Below are 16,555 nucleotides of genomic sequence, written 5' to 3'. Positions count from 1 at the left end.
CTCGGCCTCCCAAAGTGCTGGGATTACAGGCTTGAGCCACCGCGCCCGGCCAAATCTACTTTATAAAAGTCCGTAATACAATTTTATTAACTATAGTCCTCATCTTGTACATTAGATCTCTAAACTTGCTCATTCTACATATTTGCTAATTTGTATACTTTGACCTACATCTTCCCATTTCCTCTCACCGCCCACCACCCCTGTTGGTGGCGACCACTGTTTTGTTCCCTGTGTATCTGAGATCTTTTTAAAAATATATGTTCCACATGTAAGGGAAATCATGCAGTATTTTTGTTTCTATCTCCGGCTTATTTATCTTAGCATGAAGTCCTCTCTGTCCATCCGTGTGGTGGCAAATGTTAACATCTCCATCTTTTTAAGGCTGAATAATATTACACACACACACACACACAAATACATACATATATATATAAATATATATATATACACACACACAAATTTTTAAATCCACTCATCAGTCAACGGACACAAGTTGTTTCCCTATCTTGGCTATTGTGAATACTGTTGCAATGAACATGGGAGTGCAGCTGTCTTTACAAAGTGGTGATTTTCATTTTTTGTTTTATACCCATAAGAGAGATTGATTGCTGGGTCACATGGTAGTTCTATTTTTAATTTCTTTAGGAACCTCCGTACTGTTTTTCATAATGATTGCACCATTCTGCACTCTTACAAATAGCGAACTAGGGTTCACTATTTTCTCCACACTCTCACCAGCATTTTTTGTTTCTTGTCTTTTTGATAACAGCTATTCTTATGGATATGAGATGATATCTCATAGTGGTTTCATTTGTATTTCCCTGATGATTAGTGATGTTGAGCAATTTTTAATGTGCCTATTGGCTACTTTTGTTTCCTTTAGAGAAATTTCTGGTCGGGTCCTTTCCCCATTTTTTAATAGGGTTATTCATGTTTTTTTTGGTATTGAGTTATAAGAGTTCTTTACAAATTTGGAGTATTAATCCCTTATCAGATATGTAATTTGCAAATATTTTTCCCAGTCTGGAGGCTGCGTTTTTATTTTGTTGATTGTTTCCTTTGCTGTGAAGAAACATTTTAATTTGATGTAATCCCATTTATATATTTTGCTTTTGTATTCTGAACTATTAGTATGATATCCAAAAAATCACTGCCAAGGCCAATGTTGAAGAGATTTTCCCTTATGTTTTCCTCTAGGAGTTTTATGGCTTCAGGTCTTACATTTAGGTGTTTTATTCATTTTGAGTTGATTTTTGTTGTGTATCTCACATGTATAGTGTGAGATAAGAGTTCATTTTCATTCTTTTGCAGGTAGAAATACAGTTTTCCTAGCACTGTTTATTGGAGACTATATTTTCCCCTTCGTGTGCACTTGGTGCCCTGCTCAAAATTTAGTTGACCATATATGTTGCATTTATTTCTGTGCTTTCTATTGTCTTCCATTAGTCCATGTTTCTGTTTGTTACCAGTATAATTCTGTTTATTACACCTTTGTAACATAAGTTTAAATCAGGAAGTATGATGTCCCCAACTTTATCTTTCTCAGTATTTCTTTAGCTGTTCAGTTTGTGTGTGGGCGTCTGTCTATATGTATATGTGAGGTTCCATAAAAATTTTAGAATTTTTGTTCCTATTTCTGTAAAAAACGCCATTAAACTTTTGGTACAGATAGTGTTGAATCCATGTGTTGCCCTGTGTAGTATGGACATTTAAAAAATATTAATCCCATCAATAAATAAGATATATCATTCCATTTATTTGTGTCTTCAATTTCTTTCATCTGTATTTTGTAGTTTTCCTTGTACAAATCTTTTACCTTCTTGGTTAAATGTATTCTTTTGTTTTTGTGTGTGCTGTTATAAATGGGGTTGTTTTCTTGATTCCTTTTTTAGCTAGGTGATTATTTGTCTATAGAAATGTTACTTTTGTTTCTCTGTTGATTTGGTATCCTGCAAGTTTTCTGATTTACTCCAACAGTGTTTTTTAAGCATCTTTAAGCATTTTCAACATATAGGATCATATCATCTGCAAATAGGGATAGTTTTACCTCTGATTTAGATGTCCTTTATTTGTTTCACTTATTTAATTGCTCTTGCTAATATTTCAAGTACAATGTTTAATAGAAGTGATTAGCGTGAGAATCCTCACCTTATACCAGATCTTACTGGAAAAACTTTCAGTCATTCTCCACTGATATATTACCTGTGTGTGTTTTTTATAAATGACTTTTATTATTTTGAGAAACTTTACTTCTATACCTGAAAGTATTGGGAAAGATGCAGAACTTTGTTAACTTCTTTTCCTGCATCATTTGAAAGGGACATGTGGTTTTTAATCTTTCATTCTGATAATTCATGTGTCACATTGGTTTGTATATGATAAACCAGTCTTGCATGCCAGGGTTAAACCTCACTTGCTCATGATGTACGTTCTTTTTGATGTGTGGTTTAGTTGTTTGTTAATATTTTATTAAAGAATTTTGTATAAATATTCATTAGAAATATTGTCCTATAGCTATCTTTTCTTACAGTGTCTTTGTCTGCCTTGGACATGAAGGGGATTCTGATGCCATAAAATGTTTGGAAGTATCTTCTCTATTTCTATTTTTTGACAGAGTTTAAGAAGTATTGATAAAAATTCTTTTTTGAACATTTGGTATAATTTGGCCATGAAACCTTCTGGTCCTGGGCTATTCTTGGTTGGAAGGGTTTTAATGACTTCTTCAACTGATTTGTCAAGGATTGGTTCAAGTTTTCTACTACTTCCTAACTCAATCTTCGTAGGTTATATTTTTCTAGGAATTTATCATTTTTTTTCTAGATTATCCAATTTGTTGCATTTATTTATTTATTTATTTTATTTATTTTGAGACAGAGTCTCGCTCTGTCCCCAGGCTGGAGTGGCATGATCTCGGCTCACTGCAAGCTCCACCTCCCGGGTTCACGCCATTCTCCCGCCTCAGCCTCCCAAGGAGCTGGGACTACAGGCGCCCGCCACCACGTCCGGCTAATCTTTTGTATCTTTTAGTACAGACGGGGTTTCACCGTGTTAGCCAGGACAGTCTCGATCTCCTGACCTCATGATCCACCCGCCTGGGTCTCCCAGTGCTGGGATTACAGGCGTGAGCCACCACGCCCGGCCTGTTGCATATATTTATAATAGGCCTTCATAATACTTTACTTCTGAGGCATCTGGTGTAATGTCTCCATTTTCATGTTTTATTTATTTGAGTCTTCCCTCTTTTTGTCATAGTCCAGCTAGTGTTTTGCTGATCTTATTTTTTCAAAGATTACTTTTTGGCTTTTATTTTTTCTGTATTTCTGTTCTCTATTTTACTGATGTGTATTATTTTCCTCCTTTTGCTAACTTTGGCTTTAGTTCTTTTTCTAGCTTTTTGAGGCATAATGTGGTATGTGCACTAGAAAAGAAATGTATACTCTGCTGCTCTTGGATTGTAAGTTCTATATGTCTGTTGGGTTCATTTGGTGTAGAATGCCGTTCAAATCCAGTATTTGCTTAATTTTCCGTTTAGTTGAGCTATTCAGTGTTTAATGCGGGGTATTAAGATCACTGAATATTATAGTATTGCTGTCTATTTTTTTTCTTCACGTACATTAAATTATTATTTTGAGATGGAGTCTCACTGCTGCCCAGGCTGGAGTTCAATGGTGTGATCTCAGCTCACTGCAACCTCCGCATCCCGGGTTTAAGAGATTCTCCTGTCTTAGCCTCCTGAGTAGTTACAGGTGCCCACCACCAAGCCCAGCTAATTTTTGTTTTTAGTAGAGATGGGGTTTTGCCATGTTGGTCAGGCTGGTCTCGAATTCCTCACCTCAGGTGATCTGTCTGCCTCGGCCTCCCAAAGTGTTGAGATTACAGGAATGAGCCTTCGCGCCTGGCCAATACTTTCTATATCTATTTAGGTGCTCTGTTGTTGGGTGCATATATAATTCTTATGTCATCTTGATGAATTGGCCACTTTATCATTAATGACCATCTTTGTTTTTGTAAGTTTTTACCTTGAAGTTTCTTTTTATCTATTGTATATTATGCCACACCTGCTCTCTTTTGGTTACTATTTGTATGGCATATATTTTTCCATTCTTATACTTTCAACTTTTGTGTGTTCTGGAAGCTGAAGTGCGTCTCTTTTAGGCAGCCCGTAGTTATATTGTTTTTTAATCCATTCAATCACTCTGTTTATTGGATAATTTATTTACAATCAAGGTTATTACTGACAGGTAAAGACTTATTTTGCCATTTTAAAATTGTTTTCTTGTTTTGTAGATTCTTTGTTCATTTCTTCCTCTGTTTACCTTTGTGATATGGTAATTTTCTGTAGTGCTAATAAGCTTTGTCTTTTATCGTTGTGTATCTGCTGTAATTTTTTGCTTTGTGGTTACCATGGGCTTACATAAAACATGTTATAGTTGTAATACACTATTTTAAGCTAGCAACAACACAGATCATATAGAATTATTCCAGATTTTTACCCTCTTCCCAATGTATATTTTTGTTGCCATAACTTTTTTTTCTTTTTTTTTTAAGGACGACTTTGTCGCCCAGGCTGGAGGGCAATGGCACAATTTTGGCTCACTGCAACATCTGCCTCCTGGGGTCAAGCGATTTTCCTGCCTCAGCCTCGCGAGTAGGTGGGATTACAGGCATGCACCACCATGACTCACTAATTTTTGTATTTTTAGTACAGGAGTGGTGTCACCATGTTGGCCAGGCTGGTCTTGAATGCCTGACCTCAGGTGATCCACTCACCTCAGCCTCCCAAAGTGTTGGGATTACAGGCGTGAACCACTGCACCCAGCCTGACATTTTTTTATGTTGTATATTCCTTAGCTTTTCAGAGCTATTATTTTTTTACTATCTTTCAAATCTCTAGTATGAAGGTTACAAGTGAAAATATTTAATAGTCAATAGTCTATGTTTAAGACAGTCAATAGTATTTAAGATATTAGTATTTAATATATTGATTAGTATTTAAGAAAATAGTCAATAATCTATATTTAAGACACGGAAGAAACTGAAAGGGAAAGAAAAAGTGTAAGATTTAGAAACAAGAGAATCCCCACCCCAAAAAATTAGAGATTAAATGATCCATATGATAGATAACAGAATACTATGCATGGATTGCTTATACTCTAAGGATTCCTATTCCTACTATAAGGAATTTGCGGACTAAACTTGAGCCAGTTCTTTTCTATGTGCTTCAATGTTAGTATGTTTCAAACTGCATTTGGAATGTTTCCTATCCAAATAACAAAATCTTAAAACATCAGGATAAAATTATCCATGTGTGTCACAGTCACCTTTACATTGGGTCAGGGAACTAGCTTGGTCAGTTAAGTGCTGGCAACAGTTCCTTCTTCCTTTCAATTCCATACCTGACATGCCTGAGGACTCAATGTTTAACATTATAAAAGACAGGATGTACGTGACCCTCAGAAAGACCACGGCATTCTACAGCAGAATACTGTAGGTATCTCCACGGGCAAGAGGCCAATACTCTGAAAAGTCAGACATTCAAGTGTTATAACTTGTATGAGATCCTGATTTAATGGACATCTGCTAGATTTTCTCTGTCCATGTGTTTTGGAAACTGTCCTTCCTGATGTAATCCTCACAGAGGTGACCATATGATCTGCCTCTCTTGCTTCCCATGCTGGGAGTCAAAGGACCCCATTTCCCTGGAAATACAGATTGGTTTAGGGCTTGCTCCAGGACCAACATGGCTGTTCAGTCCTTCGGGGGAATTGTCATGGACACTGGGAGGAAAATGGTCTCTCTCCTGCCACTGAAACTACATAGATAATGGAAGCTTGGAGATAATGGCCATTTTCTAAAAAATTAGACCATGCTTGATAAAAAGCCATTATGGGGGAAATCAAATCCAAAAATTACATGCTTGAATTGTTACTCCTTTGAACTATTACTCCAGCCAATAAAATCCTTGACTGGATTTCTAAACTCTGAATGACAGAATTTTCTGTTTTTCACCTGAACACATCATACTAATGTAGATTTTTAGAATCACAGCACTGTACAGTACATGAAAGAAACCATGTCTCCCATGGTGACAAAAAGCTGTCATAAATGTGTACGATTAAATAAAAAATTCTGATTTTTATATCCTCTCCTGTATCTTGCATTTTTTATACAATGTTCCTGTAACTTTATTAAAAAAAAAAAGTCAGGAAAGGATAAAACAGTGATGATTACATGAGCCAACACAACTGTTTAGAGTAATGCCAGACACCTGGTAAAAACTTGATTGCTTTTTAAAATAGATTGACTCAATACTAAGCTCTTTAACACTCAACACACAAAGCATAACTTAACATCTAATTGGATGGCACTTTAGAAAAACCCTCTGCTGCAAATTAAGCCTGAAGGAAATATTAATGTTTAAAAATCTCAGGCCAGGTGCAGTGGCTCACGCCTGTAATCTCAACACTTTGGGAGGTTGTGGTGGGTGGGTCACTTGAGGTCGAGTTTGAGTCGAGCCTGGCCAACATGGTGGAACCCTGTCTCCACTAAAATTACAAAAATAGCCGGGTGTGGTGGTGAGCGCCTGTAGTCTTAGCCATTTGGGAGTCTGAGACAGGAGAACTGCTTGAACCTGGGAGGCGGAGGTTGTAGTGAGCCGAGATCGTGCCACTGCCCTCTAGCCTGGGCGACAGAGACTCCATCTCAATGATGCATATTTATATGCTGTTTTTTCAAAAGTGATGAGGTGGCTTTAGAAACACCAAATAAAAACATAGATAAAATCTTGGCCCATCAATTATTACCTTTCTGATCTTTGGCAAGTTTACTAGCCTCTCTGAGCCCATTTAAATGAGTCTGTATATAAAAGCACAAAGTGTCTATTGCATACAAAGTGCTCAGTATTTATTACTATTATTTCAGGAAAATACCTTTAATATTACCTACCAGTTTTGTGTAACTGGTTACAGAAATTCTTAAAAAACTGTAGATATCATCTTGACTAGCTTACTGATGAATACAAAATGCCAATGAAGTGACTTACCGTATATCATCAACAGGTTTAATTAAAGACAATGACAAAACTAGAACACAGGTTTCCTTAAAAGTATTTTTTCCTCTCTACCACAATGCAGATTTAAAACAAATCCTTAGGCTTTAGTTTTGTCACTGTAAATAAAACTAGTGTGAATGCAGGGAAGATACTACATGCTGGTATGAATATGAATGCAGTAAAACTATAGTTTTAAATATCCTTTAAGAGTAAAGTGCCTGTGTTCTTCTTTTCAGGTCAATATAAATATAAAACAGTGCAAATTTGATACTATAAAAAAATTAGTCAAACATTCAAACATTCCTAATGTTTATAAAGGCCAAATTCCAAAGGCCAAAACTCCAGGTATAACTCAAATTAAGATTCAAAAAATTATTTCATACATTGTTTTCTTGAGCGGCTCTATTTCTATGTTATAGCTGGTTACCACTGGAAGAGCTGGACAGTTAACTTAAAATACAGAACTAATATAAGAGGGTTAAAAGTCTATTTATGAAGTAAAGTAGAAAGCACGTATAAAGTAGTTCACTTACAGAAGACTAAAACAACAAATACAAAACCTAAATAAACGATTCTGTGATCTGAGTAGACTCAAAAATGTTATCAGGTGTATAAATACTTAACCAAACTACTAACATAACTCTGTGTATGTTAGAAATAGAAGGAAGTTTTTAATACAATAGGCCTAGGTCAATCATTTCTGCTAAAATGTGCCTCAAAAAAGGCAAATGGGGTTCCTAAAATTCCTCAACAAAAAGTATTTTTATGTCCATTATTGCATAATAAAACAAACCAGTAACTGGATAAGAAAAAAATACAAAAGATAACTGTCAATCTTTACCAATTTATTTTATACAAAACAGTAGCAATGTAGAATATGGGAATCGTCTTCCGCTGCCACGCACGCAAGTTGTGAACATTCCAAGCCAATGTATACAATTTGGAGGGGAAGGCTAAACAATAGCATCAACCACGCTACTGAACATAGGAATTTTTCATTTAAAAAGATTAAAAATTAGATAGCAATGTCTTCTTAATATTGCTCTCATCATTGAAGACTGAGGAAAAATAAAAAGTGACTTTATAAGTTTTTTAAAAAAGAGGCAATGGGGAAAAAAACAAGAGGCTGCTACAACACTGCCATACAGTCAAACCATCATACTTCAACATTTGCATACTTGATAGCAGCATTATTTTTACTGAACCGTGTGCAACTACATGTAGAAACACATCAAAGCAAAATATCATGGCAGTTATCAATCAAGATCCAAAAAGAAAAAAACAAACAAAAAAATAACTCTAGGATGAACACACTATAAGAACATTTATGGAGAAAGAATCAATATCTACATTCTTGGACTGTTCCATTCTGCCCCAATAAAAGTGTCAATTCAACTGTCAACTGTGGATTTTTGGCGGATTTGAGTTTTTCCAGTTCTTATGATACTGCATGCTTGGAACAAAGGGGGTCATAATAAATCCTTCTACACAATGAACTTTATAGGTAGACAGCTGAAAATAAATTTACTACTTGTAAACACACACAAAAAAAAATACAAGATTTTTTGTATCTTTAAACAATCAGTGCTTCCAAAAGCCCATTATCTTCTATATCGACCTCTCTCCCCTCGGTCTCTGTCTCGATCACATAATCGCTCTCTTTCTCTTTCTCTATCACGTCCTCTATCTCGCTCTCTGTCTCGTCTATTATCTCTAGGGCGGTCTCGCTCTCGTTCCCGATCTCTTTCACGGGGTCTACTTCTCCGGCCACTGACAACAGCTTGTGTGCGACGAAGGAAATCATCCACCCTCATATCATAATCATGCTAGAAAAGGGAAGAAATGTGTTAGGTACGTCAAAAATGCAAATAGTATAAGTGGATCCCTGATTTGGAAAAAAAAATTTATATAAACAATTTTAAAATACAAAAAAAGAAAAAAGTCTCTATATTATAATTGGCGGAGAGAACAATCTAAGGAAATGCAATAATAAATTAATTCACAGAAGGTTAATGTGCTGACATGGTTTAGAAAAAGGATGATGTCTCATTAGACATCTACAACAGATTACTCAAATCTCTTTATGTAGTTTTCTACTTAACTTTAATGACTTTTCCATCTGATCCTTTCACAGTAAGATTTAGGCCAAAGAAATTAGTGATGACCTTCAACTATTATCTATATATACTGCCAATTATGCTAAATGTCATCAATGTTTTTCTGGCACAGGCTAGCTCGACATTTTTTCCTCCAATTCTACCAACTTCAATTTTACAAACTGAGAGTATTATGTTCCAGATTTTCTTTCAAACTAAATTGTTACAACTAAGTGATGTGCAAGAAAAGTTGTGGCTGCTCCTAAACTTGGCCTCTGCTCTACTTTAAACTTTCTGCTCTTAGTTCTCAGCTCGTCTTACTGATTTTGGTCTTTTCTCAAAATTTAGCTGAAATAGGATTCGAAAACACAATCCCACATTACCTTTTATATATGTGATTATATAAGCAGAGAATATGTATACTAACCAAAAAATCACTACATAAAGATCCATAAAATAGAACTTGTTAAAAAGGATAAATACAGTTCAGAAAAACAAATTAAAAAAAATCTTAGACTTCCTATTTTAAAAGTCATGTGATCAGTTATGGGAATTTTTAAGACACCACAACCCATCTAGTCAACTAAGATTTCATTATAGATAGACTGTGTATTTCTTTCTTGTATGCCTAACTGAAAATAAACTACTGAAGTTTGTGAATCAGTTAACTAGTACCCTCAAATTATTTTACACAATGTTAAAGGTCATGATATGACTTGATTTAGAGAAAATTACTATCTTTATGAGGATAAGGAAATTACTGACAACACATAAAAATGTCTCAAAGGCCAGAAAGCTACTCTGATTCTCACAAATAGGCCCACTCGTCATCTTAAGCTGGAAAATAAAAATATCTTTATTTGGCCCCATACACACTCATCACCATAAGTAGAGGGTGGAAAAAAAATTCTAACTTGCATATCTTACTTAGTTTAACAACAAAACTACCTCTCTAAGGCTATCAATCTTATATGCATATGAATTATGCTTCCAACACCTGCCAGAAGACAATTCCACTTTTTAAAATAAAAGTACTATTAGGGGAAAAAAAAAAAAGCATTTAATAAACTCAGCCCCACTAGTTAAAAACCCAGACAACTCAAACTAGAGTCTTTTTTTCATTGGTCCTGTTTTGAAGCCATCAAAAAAAGCTTTCACATCAATCTTATCAAATAATTAACAGAATCAATGAATAAAGGACATACCTGCTACATATCGTAACATCCGGTTATTCTTTGTTAACATCACAATAACCAGAGGTAAAACAATTCATTAGTTACTAGCTTTAACACTTGGTAAAAATAAAAACAAATGACTAAATGAGATTACAGCTTACCAGCTAACTTAATATACACTATCTATCCTACAAAAATTGAATCAGAATACACAAAAAGTTCAGAAATACCTATTAACAATATTAATTACACAGCATAATTAAGGTCTCAATATGGAAAGAACATAGCCTAGGTACTGCCTAAAAGGGGTTCTATTTGTAGGTGTTTGCCTTAAGCAGTTTGTGATCTGATCAGTAAAATAAATATATTCTACCTATATAATCCAAAGGGGCATAATCAGGCATTTTTAATAAAAACAAACTAGGAATTACTCCAAAATAGTCTGCAGTTTAAGAATATGCAATGGTCTGTCATTCACCACACTGTGGTCTCCCCATATTTAAATTACCTACAGAATTCTAAGTAGTTCCCTCACACCTTTGCCTCCTTGTGCACTTACTACTCGTTTATCTCTGTATCTTGCTTCATGTGGTACTGGATGATGTCCTGAGTAAGGGGGATGAGCTTGAGGAGGTGGAGCATGGTGCTGATAGTAAGGATGGTGTGGAGGTTGTTCCATTCCTGGGTAAGGGGGCTAAAAAAGGAAAACCATTCCCATTAAGAATCTACCAAATACCCTTGTAAACAAGCCATTCTTAGAAACCTTCATCCAAAATGCCAATCCCAAAAAAGTGAATCTGTACTAGACATTTATTTTATGGCATTAAGGTGTTTCAAAATATCCTTTTTGTTTGTTGAAAATTACACATCTTCTAAGATACAACATTTTTCTACTCCTATCATATAAATACTAAGGGAAATAGCAAACCCTCACATGGTGTTTACTGTGAGCCAGGCATTGTTCTAAGCACTTTACTAGTCTCATTTAATTCTCACAACCTTATGAGATAAATACTATTGTTCCCAGTTTACAAAAGGGAAAACTGAGGCAACAAGGAGTTAATTAACCTGCTTATAGTCACACTACTGTTAAGTGGTGAAGCAGACATATGGCATCAGGCATCCTAAGTTCTACAACTGGTAAACTGGTTAACCACTTTGTATGTATCTACTCTTAAAAACTTCAACAGGCCCGGTGTGGTGGCTCATGCCCACATCCCAATGCTTTGGGAGGCTGAGGGAAAAGAATCCCTTAAGCCAGGAGTTGGAGACTAACTTGGGTAACAGAGTGAGATCCTGTCTCTATAAAAAATTAGCCAGGCACAGTGGCATGTGCTGTAGTCCCACCTACTCAGGAAACTGAGGCAGCAGGACCACTTGTGCCCATGAGTTCAAGACTGCACAGAGCTATGATCACACCACTGCATTCCAGCCTGGGAGACCAAATGATACCCTGTCTCTTAAAAAAAAAAAAAAAAAAAAAATCCAGGAGCAAATTAACTTTTAAATGCCATTAAAAAATGAATAGAGGGTAAATTAAAGATTACTTTCACAGTTACTATCAAGATCACATATTAAATTTTTTAAATTTCCCAGAATATAAAGGGAAAAAGTCTCATAATCATCTGCATACAATAGTATAAAACTGTATACCTTAAAGAGACACAAAAGTCAGATGAAGAGGCCATGTAACATATAGCATTTAAAATAAAGAGATAAATTAAAATGTAAGAAAACAGTAGAAGCTAAACTTCCAGGTTTTTATTTTTTGAAAATTAATGCTTCAGCTATCTTCAATATCTTAAAATATACTCTAAGAAGACAAGTTTTCTTAAAGGAAATAGTTAAAAAGCAGGAATAATCAGGGTTTAATTAATCTTATTTTACACAGAAAATTTAGTGAATATTAGATCAGGCACTATGCTAAACTTAACATGTACTTTGTAAATTTATCTTCTTGACAATGAGAATGACACTACTACATTAAATGTTAAGCTATACCAGGACAATCACGATGTCAATTTCATTCACCATGACATAATCAGAACAAGCACAGTGCCTTCCACAGAGTAAGTACTAAATATTATATTTGATAAGCCAACTACGGAATTTTACACATGAGGAAAACTAAGAGTTGTATTAAGAAATTTACCCAAGGTCACAGAGATGGGAAGAACAAGAAATATATCTGAACCCAAGCAGATTTTGCACTACTAATCACTACCATAATACGCTATTACAGTTCTGAAGCCTGTACTATTAACACAAATGAGCTTTTGGTCTTTAGTTTGAAAGACAGCATACAATTATTTATCACCAAAAATCTGTATTTTAAGTCTTTTTGAGATGGAGTCTCCCTCTGTTGCCCAGGCTGGAGTGTTGCAATCCTCCTGGATTGCAAGCAATTCTCCTGCCTCAGCCTCCCTGAGTAGCTGGGACTATGGGCACGCGCCACCACACCCAGCTAATGATTTTTGTATTTTTAGTAGAGACGAGGTTTCACCATGTTGGCCAGGCTGGTCTGGAACTCTTGACCTCAGGTCATCTGCCCGCCTCAGCCTCCCAAAGTGCTAGGATTGCAGGTGTGAGCCACGGCGCCCAGCCAGTTTAAGTCTCTTTAATGAGCAACTATAACAATCATATTCTGAGTAAGCACCTGAAATATTAGAACGGCAAATGAAGTTATGTAACTTATAAAAATAGAATAATACAAACCATTCCTTGCCAAGGTGGTGGTGGTCCCATGTTATGAAATTCCCTCACATAATCATTGTAGGACTAAAATGAAAGATGATAATGTCAATATAATTAAAAATTATCACAGAACTGCAAAATAAATCAGAGCCTGATTTTATCTACATTAAATAGATAAAATGAAATGCTTACCCCATTTAAAAACACATCTCGGCGAACTCCTGAAAATCGTCTGTTGGGAATAAGATTTGTGAAACTAAATTCAGGTAATTCATAAACTAGTTCCAAGAATGTAATTCAAAGCTAGGCAAGAGTGAACCCGACTTACCTGTCTACTTCCTGGTATCGTGGATCCTTTAAATACCCTGTTCAAACATCAAGCATTTTAGTAAATCAAATTTATATTTTTCTATTATGGCATTATAATTAAACCTTCCTTACCACTCGTTTCAATTCTTTCCATGAAATATGTACTTTAAGTGATGTTACTATTATCCCATTTTCAAATTTTCTTCTCAGATTACATGATAATCTAGAAAATAACTAATTATATCATAGAATTGTAAACTGCTAGAGAAGCTTTCATATACGTATCTTCTACGTTCACAGTCCAAATCTTGCTAATCAGAAAATTTCTTCATTCTGCATCACAGAGAAGGTAAGGGCACAGGAACTATCTTGAACACAGTATGACAGGACTTCCTTAAATGTTTACTTTCCAGCTTGGGTATATGTAGGCCTTACCAAGTAAACCAGTAAGCTTTTTAAAATGTAAACTTAAGGGGGAGGGAAAAAATTGCAAAAGTTGCAAAAATGAAGATGTATACACTGAAAATGAAAAATCGATGGTGATTAGAAAAATATTCCTTCCCCTGCTTCTTTTAGTAAGGACCTAACAAATAAAAATGTAGAAACATTTGAGTGGTCATGTTACTGGGGAAAAACTATTTTCACTTTCTACAACAGGACATCCTATTTTGGAAGAATGAGGCTAATCAAGCCACCTGTTACATAATAGTGCTACAACGATCACTAACATCAATCTCCTAACTGCCTAAGTTTCACAAGTGCATCACTGACTCTGTTCTAAATACATGATATCCCTTCTTGAATATAGTTTGCTCTCTCAAACTCCAGTAAGGGATAGATTAATTGAAAAGCTACATTTAGAGATTACGTATCAAATACTTCCCATTCCTCTCCAAAGACATAAAGATTTTTATGAAAAAGCCTGATAGAATATAAGGTAATTGCTTTTCATAACTACATTTAATCTTAAACACATGTGCAGATAAGTTTGCATTTTTGCAAAATTGGCAATTTCAGGTAATAGGATATGATGAGCTACACCGGAATAGACTGGACAAAAAGGGAAGAATTACACTAATGAGAACTACTAAAATTTCCCAAGATTTAAATAGTCAGGTCCTGAATTTTTTTCACTTTTAAAACTGCAGGATTGTGAGGGTTGTTTATAATTTTTTTATTTTATTTTTTTTCCAATAATTTGAAATCAAATATCTGCAGGATTATAAAATATTAACCTGGTCTCTGGTGAAACTCAGGGGGATAGTCAATCCTTGGTTTCTTTCTGCTGTTATGAATATCATAATCTTCTGGTCGACGCCTACACAAATTAGACACATTAGAAATTAAACCAAAAACTGCTGGGAGAACAAATAGTAAAGTAAGAGTTTCTGACAGAGATAAGTACAAAACATAACCCATTATTTACTTTAACATCTTAATTTTTAGTTTTAAAATTCCTGCATTTTGATTCTCAAATTAATTCCTATAAACCAAACCTTAAATGTATGCTGGAAGTAGATATTCTCTGCCATCTCATGCTATGATGAGAAAATTGCAGGCTAATCCAATCAAAACATGTAAATCACATTTTAGTAGTCTAAACAAAAGTAAACAGAGCCATTCTCAAACTAAATACCAGTTTAACAATTAAAAACACTTTCCCAAATAAAGTCGCCATTCAGTTGAAAAATAAAAATTAGAAAAACCTATCATCATTGTACAATATGTAACTCTAAAATCTATATATTTAAAACTTATGTCATTTTAGGTTAAGTCTAAACAAAATTAAGAATTTATTTTTCCTCTGCTTTGCACAAAATTATGATTTTTACATGATCATACAGAAAATTTGATACTTATTAAAAGCAACTTTACAGGAAAGTTTTTAAAATCTTAATAGTTTAAAAAACTAATTTCTTAATATTCCTTAATAACATTTAGTTTTTCTTTCTACATTTAATGACATTTAAGAATTAAGGGAATTTTTTTTTTCCAGAGACAATGCCTTGAAATAAAACTGGCTTTTTATAAATCGGCAAGTAATGGGTCAGAATTTTAACAGAGTTCATAAAACTAGTTCAAAATATATTCTTTAGAAGGTGAAATTTTACTGACTACAGAGGGCTGTTCTTTACTGTCTTCCATAAATTGGGTTTACTTAACACATCATTAAATACACTTCAATTTACTTAGCAGCTAATAAAAGTTAAACAAAAAAAAAAAGTCCAAAATATTTAGAAAATAAATCTTTTTACCCTTAATGTCAAATAAAAACTTGATAACAACCTGGCATTCACTAGTTTTCAGCTATTTGTCTGAATACCAACTACTTTCATTAACTTTTTCAACACAGTTCATTCAAACTGCAAAGTTAAGTGCAATAATCCCAAGCCCCCCCAACAGAATAAAAACAGTTGCATCTACAATAAATAATACTAAGAAAATTAAAAGCTGGTTTAAAAAATAAACATACCGCTTTCCTGTAGTTTGGGGAGTGCATTTACGACCGGTATAAAACATGATAGTAACAGTTCATATAGTAGTCCAACTACTGACTTTAAGCTGTAAGCCACATACATAAATGGAGGCCCTGGCAGGCTTGAGAGAAGGTGTAGTGGTGTAATAAGTATAGTTTGCAGTCCATTGCAAAACTGAGGTAAAAACTTCACTTGTATATACTGTATTGCACTGGAAACCTCTTAGTTTAAAACTTCAAAAGACATCTTGGTGCTCAGTCCTTTTAGGCCAAAAATAAGGGGCTCTGCCAGGTTTCCTCCTACCTACTCGACAGTGTCCTTTTTAAGCTCAAAGAAATGGGGACTCTTGTTGGATTATCTGTACCTACCACAAGATGTTTCCACCAAAAGGAAATTTAACCAAAGGTTTCATCCCATCAACCATACATCCAATAGTCTTTAGCAGAATATTTTAGATTTAGCTGTATGCAAATCTACACAGGGGAAGGTGTTGGGTAGAAGGGCTTAAATCAGTCCTTTGCAAAGACTTCTCCAATTCTGTAACAAGTTAAACCCCCTTTTTCTGGAAAATGCTGTTTAGTTCATAAAGTAGTGATCAATAACCATGGCGATCCTCTAAAAAACACTTTAAGTCCACAGGTACTGCCAGCATCTGGAAAAGTTGTAAACAGACACAGCAACAGCCCTTCTTTTTGGTTTGTTGCCGGGTCTCCCAGGGCCACTTGATCCCCTTTGGAAAGAACCTATTGTTTT

General features: G+C 34.9%; 1 protein-coding gene across 2 annotated transcripts in view; it reads right to left on the bottom strand.

The window, feature by feature from the left end:
• Positions 1–4,952: 4,952 nt before the first annotated feature.
• YTHDC1 (YTH domain containing 1) overlaps positions 4,953–16,555 on the bottom strand; it is a 39,809-nt gene continuing 28,206 nt past the window's right edge. For both annotated transcript variants that reach the window (XM_011965383.1, XM_011965384.1), the window contains 6 exons: positions 14,561–14,643; positions 13,345–13,381; positions 13,209–13,248; positions 13,038–13,100; positions 10,882–11,016; positions 4,953–8,877 (listed from right to left, as the gene is read on the bottom strand). In XM_011965383.1, the coding sequence (XP_011820773.1) occupies positions 8,653–8,877; positions 10,882–11,016; positions 13,038–13,100; positions 13,209–13,248; positions 13,345–13,381; positions 14,561–14,643 (583 nt within the window). In that variant the 3' untranslated portion in view covers positions 4,953–8,652. The remainder of the gene's footprint in view (positions 8,878–10,881; positions 11,017–13,037; positions 13,101–13,208; positions 13,249–13,344; positions 13,382–14,560; positions 14,644–16,555) is intronic.

This window comes from Mandrillus leucophaeus, unplaced genomic scaffold (assembly GCF_000951045.1).
Source record: "Mandrillus leucophaeus isolate KB7577 unplaced genomic scaffold, Mleu.le_1.0 Scaffold722, whole genome shotgun sequence".
Lineage (NCBI taxonomy): Eukaryota > Metazoa > Chordata > Mammalia > Primates > Cercopithecidae > Mandrillus > Mandrillus leucophaeus.
Note: the sequence above shows the minus strand (reverse complement) of the source record. Positions and strands in the feature narration are given on the sequence as shown.